Source organism: Ochotona princeps, unplaced genomic scaffold (genome assembly GCF_030435755.1).
Source record: "Ochotona princeps isolate mOchPri1 unplaced genomic scaffold, mOchPri1.hap1 HAP1_SCAFFOLD_1989, whole genome shotgun sequence".
Classification (NCBI taxonomy): Eukaryota; Metazoa; Chordata; class Mammalia; order Lagomorpha; family Ochotonidae; genus Ochotona; species Ochotona princeps.
In genome coordinates, this window is record NW_026697515.1 from 39,115 (window position 1) to 54,697 (window position 15,583).

Genomic DNA, 15,583 nt, shown 5'->3' on the forward strand with positions numbered 1-15,583 from the left:
TAGGGAGCCTTCCATCCCAGCTCCCCCGGGCCGGGTATCTTCACCTCGTCACATTGCTACAGGTTCAACCCCCCAACACATCGTCCCAGGAAATCTAGGACCTGGGGGTGCTCAGCAGGCCCAGCTCCTCAGAGGTGGGTAAGAAGTGCTTCTCATATCCACAGTCCTGCGTGCCTGGCGGCTGGGGTGGGGCCACGAATGCAGGCTCTGGGGGTGGTATCTCCTCCACTTCCAGGATGGGCAAGTCCCTGGGCGGCTGCACCTGAGGCACGTCCTGGGAAGAGAGGTGGTGGCTGGGGGAACCCACCCCACCTTCCCTGTCCGCAAAAGCCCACAAGCCCACCCGCCCCTGCAAGCCAAGCCAGTCCTCCTGCTCACCTCCATGTGGGGCTGGCCAGACTGACTGTTGGCAGGGTCCGGGACCTTCTCCCAGACCCAGCGAGGCAGCACCTTATGGTGCAGGTGGGGACACCTGGCAAGCGGTTTGAGACAGTCAGGAGGGAGGTAGGGTGGCTGCAGGCGGCAGGCCTAGGCACATCCCTGCATTCCCTCCTGCTGGATGCTCAGCCCCACCCCATCCCACACCCGGGCAGACCCACACCTTCTTGCAACCTCACCTTCCGGACAAGGTCAGGGTCAGGCCACAGGCCAGGAGCAGCAGCCCCCATAGCGACAGGACACTAGGCAGGATGGCCCAGTTCAAGCTGTTATCTGCTGAGGCCGAAGGAGAGGGCATGGCTATGGATGCCTGGTACTTGGAGTGGGAGAGAAACCAAGGTGGGCGGGGTGTGTGAAGGGGCGTGGCTTCAAAAGCCATAGGGGCAGAGGGCGGGGCATGTCAGGGACAGGTGACCCACTACCAGGGATGTACAACTGTCCCCAGTCTCCGGCAATCACCCTCTCCCCACCCCCCATTTTTTCCTACTCCTTGTAGCCTCAGGGAGGAACACCCACACATCGCCCACCTCCCTCCCTTCCTCCAGCCCCCTGCTTCCCACCTGGCAGATAAAGCCAGAGGCTGGGACCAGGAGGCCCCTGTCCCGCGACGGTGGACGCCGTCACCCACAGCTCGCAGGGTCCCCTCTGCAGGTCGGGTAGCTTGACATTCCGCGTACTGCCGCTCACTGCAGGAGACAAGCAGGGGTGGGGGTAGGGGGTAGTTGTTGCCTCCTCCAGGAAGCCTTCTTGGCCCTTACCGCTTAAAAGCAACCCACACTGGGCCCGGCGGCGTGGCCTAGCGGCTAAAGTCCTCGCCTTGAACCCGCCGGGATCCCATATGGGCGCCGGTTCTAATCCCGGCAGCTCCACCTCCCTTCCAGCTCCCTGCCTGTGGCCTGGGAAGGCAGTGGAGGACGGCCTAAAGCGTTGGAACCCTGCACCCAGACCCGGAGGAAGCTCCTGGCTCCTGGCTTTGGATCACTCAGCTCTGGCCACTGTGGCCACTTGGGAACTGAATCAGCGGACGGAGGATCTTCTCTGTATCTCCTTCTCTGTAATTCTGACTTAAATAAGTGAGAAACGTGGAACATTGTTTTCCATGTCACTGCCCCTGCTTCGCTCAATCCCAGGTTTAGCACGCGCCAGAGGGAGTCCCACCACGGTGTTCGTAATGTCTCTCTAAGGGAAGGTGGCAGACAACCTCCCTTGTCAATCAAAGCTGCCTTTTCTGAGAGCTGAGAGCTCACGGTGTCACACGCTCCCCAGGGCAGAGGCTTGGAAGGGGCTTGTCAGGAGGAGGTGGTCCTTGGAGGGGCGGGCTGGAAGGAGGCTCACCGTTCATGCAGGAGGCTGGTCCTGCTCCGCTCCGGGAACACACAGTGTAGTGGGTGAGATGGCCTCGGAGCTGGTGCCTGGGGACTTCGGCCCAGGCCACGGTGGGGGTCCCGGGAGAGTCATCCTGGAGTCGCCAAAGCGTTGGCCCCATTACAGGTGCTGGGGGTGGAGGGGAGTCAGTGAGTGGAGTGCCTAGGGGTCTGGCCACAAGTTCCAGGACCCTACCCCACCCCTAATCTTACCAAGCTCCTCAATGAAGCCCCAGGCTGGGAGGGCTGGGGCTAGGCCCCAAGGCCAGACCCCGGTCACTGTAACCCGGTAAGGGACCCCTTTTGTGAAATTCCCTAGGTGGAGAAAAGGAAGTAAAGGGGTCAGGTCTGTTCCCTGCCTTGCACCAACCCATCTTGTTTATGTCCAAGGTGCCCAGTTCAAATCCTGACTGCTCCACTTCCCGTCCAGTTCCATGGTAATGAAACTGAGAAAGTAGTGGAGGATGGCCCAAGTGCCTGGAACCCTGTATCCGTGTAGGAGACCAGAAGACTCTCCTGGTTCCTGGCTTCCACCTGACTCAGCTCTGGGAGACTGAACCCGTAGATGGAAAAGCTTTCTCTCTGCCCCTCCCCCCAACTCTACCTTTCAAATACAGAGACAGAATGGAAGAGGACGGCGGCCCTCACCTGCCAAGACGGCACTGTGCTGCCCAGGGGGAAGCCGCAGCCAGCTCAGAGCCTCCGGGGGTTCTGTGTCCCCAGCCCAGTCCACCACATACTCCTGGGGCTCCGTGGATCCCGGCAACCAGCTCACTCGCAGCTGGCTGCTTGCTGAGCCGCCGTGGAACACCACGCTGCCGGGGGCGGAGTCTGCAGGGCCAGGGGTGGGAGACACAGTGGGCATCTCTGCCGCCCAGCCCCCTAAAAGGATGTCTCACCTACCACGCCTTCCTCCCCGTCCAGCGGCAAAGTCTCTTACCCAGACAGACCAAGGAGAGATTGGTGGGCAGTTCCCAGCGGGTGCTGTTGATGGCGGACACCGCGGCCCAGTGGACACCGGCGGGGACGCGGATGCTGCAGCAGGAAACACCTTCGGCAAAGGGCTCCTGCCTGCCAGCCACCCACACTCTGTAACTGACTGGCATGCAGGACCTTGGCGACTGAAGCAGGGAGGGGAGAAAGGGGGGCCACTTCAATTTTTTAAGATTTATTTCTTTTTATGGGAATGAAAGATTTGTAAAGAGGAAGAGGAGAGAGAAAGATCTTCCATCCTCTGGTTCACTCCCCAAGGGGCCACAACAGCCAGAGTTGAGCCAATCGGGAGCCAAGAGTCAGGAGCTTCTTCCGGGTCTCCCACGCGGGTGCAGGGTCCCAAGGCTTTGGGCCGTCCTCCACTGCTTTCCCAGGCCACAGGCAGGGAGCCAGGTGGGAAGTGGAGCTGCCAGGACACGAACCGGCGCCCATATGGGATCCTGGTGCGATGCAAGGTGAGGATTTAACCACTAGGCTATTGCACTGCGCTTTTTATTTTTTTTTAAAGATTTATTTATGTATTTGAAAGGCACAATTCAAGAGAAAGGTAAAGAGAGTTTGAAAGGGCAAAGAAAAAAAAATCTCCTATCCACTAACTGATTCCCCAAATGACTACAACAGATGGGGCTTGGGGCCAGGTTGGAGCTCCATCTGGGTCCCCAACATGGTTGGCAAGAGCCCCAAGTACGAGGTACCATCCTCTGATGTTTTCCCATGTGCGCTAGTATGGAGCTGGATCGAAGTGGAACAGCTAGGACTTGAACTGGTACCAGTATGGGATACCAAGCTGGCAGGTTACACTACGATGCTGACCCACGCTGCAGCTTTGAACGATTTCAAAATTTCCCCTGCTGGGCCTGCTGCAGTAGCCTAGTGGCTAAAGTTCTCGCTTTACATGTGCTGGGATCCATCCCATGCGGGTGATGGTCTATGTCCCTATTGCTTTGTTTTCTACCCAGCTCCCTGCCTATGGCCTGGGAAAGTAGTCAAGGACGGCCCAAAGCCTTGGGACCCTGCACCTGCGTGGGAGACCCCAAAGAAGCTCCAGACTCCTGGCTTCAGCTCAGCTCAGTTCCTGCTGTGGCAGACAACAAACTGTGTCTTCCCCCGCCCCCCCGCATGTCAGCTAACAAACGTGTGTACAGCCTAGGGCCAATACATGTTATGCACGGCTAAGATTCATGAAGAAGGGGCAACATTGTGGCACACCAGGTGTGGCCTGCAGATGTTGGCAACCCCTAAGGGCATGCGGTTCAAATCCTGGCTGCTCTGCTTCCAATTCAGCTGCTGTCCCATACCTGGAGGCCCTGCACCCACCCTCATCACGTCCTGGATGTCCCAGGGGCAGCTGACGCAAGTGGGGGTTCTCCTGCCACGGACCCTCCCTCTTCAAAACCTTCCCCCGCACCCAATCCTCAAAGGAGCCTCCAGTGGGCGCCAGTGAGCAGCAGTTCACGGCATGGTACCTTGGGGCTTCTCCCTCCGAGCCCGGACTTGGTCCCTGCTACTCACCTTCCAGACCAACACAGCATCCTGGTTGCCACAGAAGTTCCCAGACACCCACACATCCCTTGGAGCTAGGAAGAAGGAAATCAGGGGTGTATCGTTGAGGAGCGCATGTGTGGAGCATGAAGCGGATATTCCTAAGGAAGGGATGTTGGGTAAAGCCTTGCGGGATAACCTCCCATATCCCACGCCCGGCCTGGGGCATGAAGGGGTGCTCACCAAAGGACGGGGTCTGGAAAGACACGCTGGGGCTCCACTCGCTCCACAAATCCTCCTCTTCCTGCATTCGGCAGCGGCCGGCCACGCTGTAGCTGGTGGCCGGTGCCAGGTCCAGGAGCTCGACAGGGCTCAGCGGGATGGTTTTCACCTCCGATTCCAGCTGCGGAGAGACAGGAAGTACAGTGTGGGTATGTTTGTCTGGGTGGTGGGGTGCACATAGGCCTGGCTTACATGGAGTAAGTGTAGGTTTTAATTATGTATTTAATTATTAATTTGAAAGAGAGGTGTCTCATCCGTTGGCTCACTCCCTGAATGGCTGTGACAAGCCAGGCTGAAGCCGGGAGCTCCATCCAGGTCTCCCGTATCAGCGCAGGGACCTAAGTGCTTGAGCCATCCTCTGGCTGCCGTCACAGGTGCGTTAGCAGGGAGCTTGGAGAACTGTTCAATGGAGCCAGGAACCAGATCTGGGCCCTGGCAGTGTCTTAACTCGTTCGCTAAACACCGTGCCCTTGTATTTTGGGAGGGACTGTCTGAAGGTGACCCGATGGCCAAGCGCCTGTAGCTGCAGGTGCACTATGACACATGCCCTGGGGCCCCTGGGGCTCTGATGTGGGACTTGCCTCCAGGGATGGTTAGGGTGGGAGGCAAAGGGCCCCCTGCCACTCACCAGGACCCAGTCCTGCTCCAAGCATGACTGGTACCGGAACTGGCAAATGAGGACTTTATGGGACGGCCATGATGGTGGTGTCCACTCAATAAATGCTTCCAGGGGCTCATCCTCCGAGAAGTCCACAACGGGTGACAACTGGGGGACACTCGGTTTCACTGGGGGGGTGGCGAGAGGTCAGGGTAAGGAGAGGGAGAATTTGACCACACCATCCCCTCCCTTGGGGCAACCTCTCCCCTCCCCAGCACGCTACCTCGGGTTTCCAGGTTCACAGAGATTGGGGATCCCAAGGGCTGGTCCGCCTGGGACATCCAAACCAAGAGTTTGTCCAAGGTGCTCAGCTGCTCCCGGGGGATGGTCACCCAGCTCTGCCCAGCAGCCACTTTCACGGTGTGCGTCCTGTTGGGGTGACTGGGAGGAGACATACGTGTGTGTCTTCAGATTGGCTCAGCTCTGGCCATTGAAGCCACTTGGAGAGTGAATCGGTGGATGGAAGATCTTCCTCCCTGTTTCTCTTCCTCTATATGTCTGACTTTCCAATGAAAAACAATAAATAAATCTCGAAAACAAAAAAAGAAAAGAAAAGGGGGTCTGACTCTCCCATCCTCCATCCATTGAAAAAGACACCCTATTTGGAGCTGGGTTAAGATGGCACATTTCATGTGTTTTTTTTTTTTTTAAAGATTTATTTTATTTTTGTTGCAACGTCAGTTATACAGAGAGGAGGAGAGACAGAGAGGAAGATCTTCCGTCTGCTGGTTCACTCCCCAAGTGGCCACAATGGCCAGAGCTGAGACAATCCAAAGCCAGGAGCCAGGAGCGTCTCCCGGGTCTCCCATGCAGGTGCAGGGTCCCAAGGCTTTGGGCCGTCCTCCACTGCTTTCCCAGGCCACAGGCAGGGAGCTGGGTGGGAAGTGGGGCTGCCGGGATTTGAACCAGCGTCCATATGGAATCCTGGGGCGTTCAAGGTGAGAACTTTAGCCACAATGCCATCCCACTGGGCCCAATAGAGAGATCTTATATTTTCTGGTTCATTCTCTAAATGGCTGCAATGGTTGGAGCTGGACCTGGCTTAGGGCAGGAAGAGCTTCTTCCAGCTCTCTGATGCGGGTGCAGGATCACAAGTGCTTGGACTATGCTCTGTTGCTCTCCCAGGTGCATTAGCTGGGAGCTGAGTGGGAAGCGGAGCAGCCACAGACCCTTCCGCGCCCAAATGGGATGGCAACTTTGCCAGCTATGCCACAACACAGGCCTGTGGTGTGTGTATTTTAACTATTAAACGGAGAAAAGTAAAAACACGCCTCCCACTATGGCGACCACCTCTCTCTAAAGTTTTTCAGTCTCCCCTTGTTTAGCCCCATTTGAAGATTGTATTTTTATCGGAAAGTCAGATATACAGAGAGGAGGAGAGACAGAGAGGAAGAGCCAGGATTAGAACCGGCACCCATATGGGATCCTGGCACGTGCAAGGCGAGGACTTTAGCCGCTTGACCACCGCACCGGCCCTGTTTACCCCAATTCAAAACCGGCAAGTTCCCTGGGGCTGGTGCAAGGGAAATACCTGGGATACTGGCATCCCATATGTACGCTGGTTCTAATCCCGGCAGCTCCACTTCCCATCCAGCCCCCTGCTTGTAGCCTGGGAAAGGAGGGGAGGACGGCCCAAAGCTTTGCATGAGCCCCACTCCCCCCACTCAGAGGAAGCCACGGGCCCTCTGCCTTCGGATCGGCTCAGCTCTGGCCATAGTGGCCACTTGGGGAGTGAACCAGCAGACGGAAGATCTTCCTCTCTGTCTCTCCTCCTCTCTGTATATCAGACTTTCCAACAACAACAACAACAAAAATTAATAAATCTTAAAGAAAAAAAAAGAAATGCTTGACACTGTGAAGGTTTTTCTCCTTGTTTCTAGAACGCTTAACTCACTAAAGTTCTCACCAACAACTCCATCACCACTGATACCTCTTAGAGGAGGAAGCCCAGAGTTAATAAGTAACCGAATTCACATAGCAAGAACACACACACACACACACAAAACCGCAAAGTGTAGGTGAGGGCGCCGGCCTCCGAGCCTGCTTCCCCAGGCGCGCGGCCGGCCATGCAGCCTACTCACTACTTCTGGCTCTGCAGGTGCAGCTGGACCGGAGCTGCTGCGTCCCCACGCGCCTCCCACGAGCAGTTCAGGTCGCCCAGGGGCGCGATCCTGTGGCACTGCCGCACCGCCGCGCTGCCTGCAGGGGAAGCCAGAGAGACTGGGGGTGGGTGCTGCTGCCAGATCCCACCTCCCTCCCCACCCTGATGAACCTGACCGCGTCCTGGGTGTGGCGGGGGGCCTGAGACCCTGGCGGAGGATGATCTCCGGGGGGGGGGGGATTGGGGGGGGGCACCTGAAAGGACACGGGGCGGCAGGAAACGGGGCTCTGGGCACCCCACCACACACACACACACACACACACACACACACTGGCCCGAGACTGTCAGCCACATCCTGTCGCCACTTCCCCCCACCCCGCCATCCTCCTAGCGCCTCTGCTCCGCACCCCGTTCCCAGGCTGGAGCTTAGGGGACAGAGACAGACGCGCAACCCCAGCACCCCCGCTGCGCACGAGTCCCACCCACCCTGTCACTCACCTCGCGAGCGGCTCGTTTGGAGCAGCAGCAATAACCCCAGTGCTTGCCACAGCCCCCAGAAGCGGGTGACCCAGGACCCCCGCATGGCGCCCGGCGGCGCCCCGGGGCCCGGCGGCGAGGCCGGAAAGCGCGAGCCAGCCAGCGATGCTGGTCGCCGCCGCCTGAGCACCTTGCGCGCTCCTCCCCGCCCCGGCGCGCGGCAGGAAGTTCCCGGCAGGGCCGGGAGGGGGGGACGGGGCGTGGCTTGGCTGGGGTTTTGGGGAGGCGGAACCCCTCTTCCTCCTCCCCCATCCCGCGTTCCCCAACGCTAGCGACGACACAAAACCCTCGGAAGCCTTTGACACACTTTATTTGTTTCATGGTGCACCCAAAGGGGTTATCCAGGAGGCCAACCTGGAGGGGGTGGGGTCCAGCCTGCGTCCCTGGGGTGGGGGTGGGGGGGTCCAAGAGTCTAGGCAGGCAGGGCTGGGACCCTGGGGACATTGCTTCGAGTTGGAAGGAAAGGCGAAGGCAGGAGTGTTGGAGAGGGGATGATGTCTGAGCTCAGAGCGCAAGTCTGGGATCTGCAGGTGACAGAACCCGGGATGCGGGATGGCGCGGAGGAGGGCAGGCCGGGGCAGGAGAGGGCTGCCTGCCGTGGCCGGGGGATCTCGGGCCGGGGTCTCGGGCTGGGACTCAGCACAGGACGCTGATTTCGCTCTTGGTGCAACCCCACTTGCAGCAGTTGCTGGAGAGGCCTGACAGGACATCCCGGCCACCTCGGATGGCTCCCTGCCAGGCGGGCCGGCTGCCACTGCTGTAGAAGGCCTGCGGGGGCTTGGTCAGTGCCAGCCATTCGCTGGAGCTCACGGTGTCCTCCAGCTCTCCTGCGACCAGGCTGTCTGCGTCAGCCACCACCTCAGCGAAGGCTTCACCTGCAGAGAAGACAGAAGGAGAAGGGTCAGGACCCCCAAAGACCCCCAGCCTCATGCTGCCTGCCAACCCTGGGGTTCTGTTTCCCATCGTGACTTTTCCCTTCTGGTTATTGAATCTCCCTGCTCTTTATTTATGGAGGAGCCAGAAGCTGGGACAGACGGACGGTAGATCCCAGCCTCTCCACGTTACAATCCTCAGCGAGTGAAATCTCCCTGCGGCCTGCATGCGTCCTGGGATGGAAAGTGGGGTTTGGAGGAGGGCTGATTGTCATCAAGCCCCTCGGTTGAATGCCAAGCTGTTTCTATTCACCAAAACGCTTCCAACCACATCTGCCGTGGGAGCCACGAGCCCAGGAACCTGCGTTGTGACCCATGTGTGTACCAGATGCTGCCAGGAGTGAGTTTGTGAGATCTGCCCTCTCTATGCCTCGAGATGCCAATGGTGGACCCATTTACCAGAGGCGACGACTGAAGCAGAGCCAGGTAGCAAACTGGCACACAGCTAGCAAGGTGGCACACACCCTGGGCCCTTGAACCCAAGAGGTCAGAGGACATTTCATTGTCACAATTTTGAGTGGCAGCTGCTCGGCTGGCTCAGCTTGGGACTTGGAACGCAGCCCTGGACATGGCCTGCTGTTCCCTGCTCCTTCCTCCCCTCAGCCCCACCAACCACGGCGTCCCGGCTCCCCAAGCCAGGCTGAGGGTCTCCTCAGTTGCATGCAATGAGGCAGGGGAGGGTCTTGTGTCCCCTCTGGCCAACACACACACACACACACACACACCTGCACACACCCCGCCCAGCCTGCACACCTGTGCCCAGACTCTCGGACCGCCTCCAGCGGGAGCCGCCGCAGGTAAAGATGACAGCCCGAATGAACTCCCGGCCACAGAGCTTCACCCCATAGGGCGCTGCCCGGGCCTGCGTCCCTGGCCATCGCTCCCCAGCCAGCAGCAGCAGCAGCAGCAGCAGCAGAGAGAGCCTGGCCATGCTGGACACAGCACTGGGGCAGGATACAACTCCAGTCCGCGTCTGCCCTGCCTCCTGGTCGCCCAGACAATTTATACCTTGTGCGGCACTGCACCCCGCCTGATGGAGGCCATCACCTCCCTTATCTCCCTCAACACGGGGGGCACTCACTGCCCCCTCCTCTCTCCCCGCCGTGACCCAACCTTTCCCGTCGCCAGCAAGGAGTAGTGATAACCTTTAGCCGGGGGACAGGCAATACAGCTCAGCTTGCTGTCATCTTGCGTGGGGTGGGTGAGAAGACCTTGACTGGGCACAGACAGGAAGGGGGGGAGGGTGGAGGACTCAGCCAGACCCCCAGAGTGTAGGCATCACTCATTCCCATCTCAGTAACAATGAAGATGGAGTGAATTCTACAACCCTGTGGTGGGGAGGGATAGCCGTCAATACTTTCTAGCTATGTAATTCTTTTAAAGCTTTTTCTTCTTAAGATTTATTTATTTATTTATTTTATTGGAAAGGCAGATTTACAGAGAGAAGAGACAGAAACATCTTCCATTCAATGGTTCACTCTCCAAGTGGTCGCAAACAGCCGGGGCTGAGCTGATCCGAAGATAGGAGCCAGGAGTGTCTTCCGGGCACCCACCCTGCCACCACCAGGGTATCACCGTTGCCATCAGCATGATGAGGGGCAGCTCTGCATTGTTAGGGGCCAGGGCACTGGGACAGGTCAGAATGAGAGCCACTAAGGGCTTGCTTATCATGTTTAAAATGGAAAGAGAATCCAGAGGGCCTCTGAGAGTCAGGCCAAAGCACCTACCTGTATATGTAGGAGCCCGGGGCTGGGGGCAGGCAAGGCCAGGCTATGCTGCAGCCAGGGCTGGGGTGGGCTGGGCTGCACTGGGCCATAGCACCTACCAGCATGTGCAAGAACTACAGGAACAGTAGGGGCTTGTCGGGGTCACCCAGACTAGGCTGCAGCGCCTGCCGGTGAGCACAAGAACTGGGGTGGGCTTAGCAGGGGTTTTTCAGGATTGCCCAGACGGATCCACGGCATTCACCAGCTTGTGCGAGAGCCAGGGCCGGGGATGAGACTGGATCAGGAAACTGCACCCTCTGGTACATGCACACTGAGGTGGGTACGGACAGCCAACAGGCGTTAGAAAGACACCCCTCTGGTGTAACTCCTCGGAAGACTCAACACCACACAAGGAACACCCTCAGAGCAGTCTTCATTAACCACGACCATCTTCATTCCTGGGTGCTGACATAGTCTGACAGCAAGGAGCAACATACTGTCTCCCCTCTCCCCCAGGCCCCCTACCCTCCCACCTCAAGCAGACAGGTTGTGCCCAGATTTTGCGGATCCCCAGCAAATCATCAGGCGGTTTGGTCAGACTAATGGGGCTCCCAGCAGCCACCCCAGCCCAGAAGGATGGGGGTGCAGGGTCGGGGGGTCGGGGGGTGAGCAGCAGCAGCCGTGGCCGAAGCAAGAAAAGCTGCAGCAGAAGCAGCAGAAGGAGAGAGCCAGGTTGGACAGCACAGGGTTTTATACATTTCAGGCCAGTTCCACACAATTCTACAGTCACGATCGGTCAGTTTAACTTTTAAAAGAGCAAGTTGGCAGGCTTCTATCAGTGGGTTTGAAGCAAGAAACTTTCAAATAGTGCAAACTGTCCTGCCGGTGTCCTGCCGGTGTCCTGCCGGGTGTCCTGCCGGGGTGTCACTAGGCTGCCTGGCCTGGAGGTCACACAGCCCCCCAGCCGAGCAAGCAAGGCAGAATCACAAAAGCAGAAAACACTTCGCTACTTCAGACACAGGAGGAAAAATGGAAATATTTGTTTGTTTCTTATTACATTTTTCTTTACTTTTTCAAAGATATATTTACTTATATTGGAACGTCAGATATAGAGAGAGGAGGAGAGACAGAGAGGAAGATCTTCCCTCTGATGGTTCACTCCCCAAGTGGCCACAATGGCCGGAGCTGAGCCAATCCGAAGTCGGGAGCCAGGAGCTTCCTCTGGGTCTCCCACGCGGGTGCAGGGTCCCAAGGCTTTGGGCCGTCCTCCACTGCTTTCCCAGGCCACAGGCAGGGAGCTGGATGGGAAGTGGAGCAGCTGGGACTTGAACCGGAGCCCGTACGGGATGCCAGGGCCATGAAGGAGGAGGATTAGCCAGTTGAACCATCATACCAGGCCCCCAGATAATACATCTTCGAAAAGTAAATAAATATCGTAGTGTTTAAGAAAATTAAAACTGAAAGAGAACTGTTCAAGGATTGTTTGTTTATTTGGAAAGCAGAGTTACAGAGGACAGAGAGGGAACCTTCCATTGGCTGCGTCCGCTTCATATTAGCACCTTGTGTTGCTGCCCTTTCTAAGCCACACGCTCCTGGCCCTGGCTTGCCCCCTGTGGGTGTCGGGGCCGAGGGCCGAGACTCTGGGAGGCAGAGGTCCCCTCGGATGGCTGCTTGGAAAAGGGCAGATGAATAATATATCCTGGATGAAGCCTATTGGAGCGGCGGGACTCACCCCACTGCCCTTTCCTGCTAGTTCGTCCGGTGGCCCCGCTGCCTGCTCCCTCCCTAGGGGCTGCTGAGAGACAAACAGCGCAGGCAACTTGGGCTGCCTGAGTGCTTTGCCAGAGCCAGCTGGTTCAATTCGTAATTAATTACCTTTGATGTAGAAGACAGACAGAGAACTTCCATCTATTGCTTCACCCCCCAAATGACCGTAATGGCCGGAGCTGAGCTGCTCCATAGCCAGGAGCCAGGAGCTCTTCCAGGTCTCCCCCCAGGTGCAGGGTCCCAAGGCTTTGGGCCGTCCTCCACTGCTTTCCCAGGCCACAAGCAGGGAGCTGGAATTAGAGCAGCTGAATATAAACTGCCCACATGGGACCCTGCAGCATGCAAGGCGAGGATTTTAGCCACTATGCTATCATGCCGGGCCCAAGTTCCTAGTTATTAATTATAGTATACCCTTGATGAGGAAGGCAGAGAGAGAGAGAGAGCTCTTCCACTTACTGCTCCGTTCTCCCAAGTGCTCGCCCGAGTCAAGCCAGATCCTGTAGCCCAGCACCCCATCCGGGTATCCCACACAGATGGCAGACACCTAGCTGCTCGGCCATCCCCTGCTGTTTTCCAATAGCAGAGAGCTTGAGTGTAAAAGTGGAGCAGTCAGGACTTGAAGTAGGCTGCGGGCGTCCCAAGTGTGCTGCGTATCCACCTCCGGAAACCCCTCTGTGCCTCAACAAGCATCAGTGTGTTGGGGCTCCCGATGTTGTGATGTAGCGTGTTAAGCCACTGCTGTGTCACCAGCATCCCCTGTGCCAGTACCGGTCAGATTCCTCTGTTTCTCATCCAGCCCCCTGCTCGCGCACACACACACACCTGCGAGGCAGCAGCTGGTGGCCTCGGGGCTTGCAACCCTGTCACCCTGGCTGGGTGACCCCAGTGGATTTCCAGGCTCGTGGCTTCAGCCTGGCCCTGCCCCCTCTGGTGTGAGCACTTGGGGAGTGAACCAGCAGATGGATGATCTCTCTGTTCTTTCAAATACATAGTTTCAAAAAAAAAAGGAAAAAGAGATCAGAGGCCAACTGGGAAGACTGAGGCAGGAATAAGGCGTGTGACGCGGCCATAGGACCCACGGGGACACCTGGCACCACGGCAAATCAGCAGGGATGGAGAAGGCGTCCCTGCCCAGCTTCTTCGGACCACTGGTTTCTCACACAGAAGCCAGCCAGTCACACAGTCAGTCTCCCCATCTGTGATCCTTTGCTACAACCACACAGGAAATGCAGACCCTGGAAGGAGGGGGCAGGCTCAGCCCTCAAGCTAAGAATGTCCACATTCCCCCTACCACCAGGGGGGCCCGGCTAGAGTCCTGGCTGTTAGTGTGGTGGCAAGCTAATCTACCTGCCAGCACCAGGAACCCATATGGGCATCACTGTGTGTCTCAGCTTCTCCACCTCCCATCCAGCTCCCCACTTGTGGCCTGGGAAAGCAGTGGAGGACGGCCCAAAGCCTTGGGACCCTGCACCTGTGTGTGGGAGATCTGGAAGAAGCTCCTGGCTCCTGGCTTTGGATCGGCTCAGCTCTGGCCGTTGTGGCCACCTTGGGAGTGAACCAGTGGAGTGGAAGGGTTCTCTCTCCTCTCTGTAAATCTGCCTTTCCAATACAAATACACCTTTTGAAAGTTTTAAAAATGAAAGCTCCAGCTCCCTGTGAAGCGTGGGGGCAGCAGGTGATAGGACTCGAGGCCTTGGGCTGCAGACACGGGCAGCTCGGAAGCGCCTGCCTTTCGCTGCCTGTTGCTCTCTCTGCATTTTCATAAAAATAGATTCATTTATTCATTTTCTTTCTTTTTTAAGATTTGTTTACTTTTATTGGAAAGTCAGATATACAGACAGGAGAGACGGGGATCCTCCACCTGACGGCTCACTCCCCAAGTGGCTGCAACGGCCTGCGCTGCACTGATCTGAAGCCAGGAGCCCGGAGCTCCATCCAGGTCTCCTATGCGCATGCAGGAGCCCAAGCACTGAGGACATCTTCTGCTTTCCTAGGTGCATCATCAGGGAACTGGATGCGATGTGGAGCAGCCGGGTCTCGAACAGCCACCCGTATGGCGCGCTGGCATCAGTAGCATATCCCACCGTGCCACAACAGCAGTCCCTGTTGGGAATATTTCTGGCTGTTGACGCCTCATCTGGCACCTCTGCCCACAGGTGAAACACTTACAAGTGCCTACACCTCCACTTGGGGGGTGGGGCTGCTTCCCAATAACGAATATTTATTTAGATTTACCAAAAAAGGCCAAGACTAAAAAACAGGCTAACATCTCCAGACTTTTTTTTTTAAACATGTATTTTCAAGATCAAAAGAAAGAGGAAAAAAAAATGCTAAACCATACATCTTCTTTGAAACCTAATTTGGGTGTGTCTTTGGGGCAGACAAAGTTACTACTCCGAGGCAGCAAGGCTGAGTTACACCGTATCCGAAAGCACCAGCTAGGGTTACACATTAACAGGCACATCTCTCACGCCCTGCCCCGACCCCAGGGCGTTGGCAGTAGGGACCACAGACTCAGGTGGTCAAAATTCGGAATCCAACCTCCTTAACCCACCCCAATTGCATCTTTACCATTTAAGATATTTTGCTCGTACCCCCGCCCCCCGTCTCCCTCTCCCTCCTCAATCATTTTGCTATGGAGAAGAAAGAAAGAAAGAAAAAAAATATCCAGATTTCACATTGCAATTCCGCCCTCGGAGGCCGGTGCACGGCGCAGGGGCAGGTCCACGTGCGGGGAGGCGGGATGCATGGCCCCTGCGGGCGGCCGGGCTCTGACCTTTAAGCTTATCGCCCGCCGGACACGCCACGCCGCCTGCCGAGCCCAGATAGCGGCGGCCGCCGGGCCAGCGCTGACCTTTCCCGGCGGGATGGAGCAGACGGAGGCGGGGAGGACCGGATGGGACCACGGCTCCCCACCCCAAAACACCTCCATCAGCTGGGGCAGTGACGTCACCCAGCCCCGCGTCATCGCATTCTTCCCGTGATGTCAGCGCCCAGGGGCCACAGCTCCCGCCCCAACCCCGGCTCCCCAAGGGAGGAAGACGTCGGAAGGTTGGCCTCCCTCCATCCCTCCCTCCCTCCCTGGCTCGCCATTTGAAATTGGGTAAGTCACAGCGAGAAGAGGACTACAAGTCCCGAGAGGCCCTGCGCGCGCGGGGAGGGGCGCGCAGCCGCACAAGCTCCAACCACACAGCGCGGTAGACCTTTCCTCCCCCTGGCCGCCTGCCCCGCCCCGGAGCTGGATGGACGTCCCTCTCGACGAATCAGAAAGCAGCTTTTATTGCCGCTGGCCAATCCGCGACCCCCGTAGATCCCACCCCCCA

At 57.5% G+C, this 15,583-nt stretch overlaps 2 protein-coding genes across 2 annotated transcripts; both read right to left on the minus strand.

The window, feature by feature from the left end:
- Window positions 1-64: 64 nt before the first annotated feature.
- IL27RA (interleukin 27 receptor subunit alpha) lies at window positions 65-7,939 on the minus strand. Its single transcript, XM_058659645.1, has 14 exons — window positions 7,817-7,939; window positions 7,299-7,416; window positions 5,441-5,598; window positions 5,188-5,345; window positions 4,521-4,680; window positions 4,308-4,372; window positions 2,743-2,923; window positions 2,451-2,633; window positions 2,016-2,117; window positions 1,774-1,932; window positions 999-1,124; window positions 618-711; window positions 379-472; window positions 65-274 (listed from the first exon to the last, which is right to left on the minus strand). The coding sequence occupies exons 1-14, from the start codon at window positions 7,899-7,901 to the stop codon at window positions 95-97; spliced, it is 1,863 nt and encodes a 620-aa protein (XP_058515628.1). The 5' UTR covers window positions 7,902-7,939; the 3' UTR covers window positions 65-94.
- Window positions 7,940-8,491: 552 nt separating this feature from the next.
- On the minus strand, window positions 8,492-9,810 carry RLN3 (relaxin 3). Its single transcript, XM_058659653.1, has 3 exons — window positions 9,539-9,810; window positions 8,774-8,786; window positions 8,492-8,730 (listed from the first exon to the last, which is right to left on the minus strand). The coding sequence occupies exons 1-3, from the start codon at window positions 9,716-9,718 to the stop codon at window positions 8,492-8,494; spliced, it is 432 nt and encodes a 143-aa protein (XP_058515636.1). The 5' UTR covers window positions 9,719-9,810.
- Window positions 9,811-15,583: the final 5,773 nt, after the last annotated feature.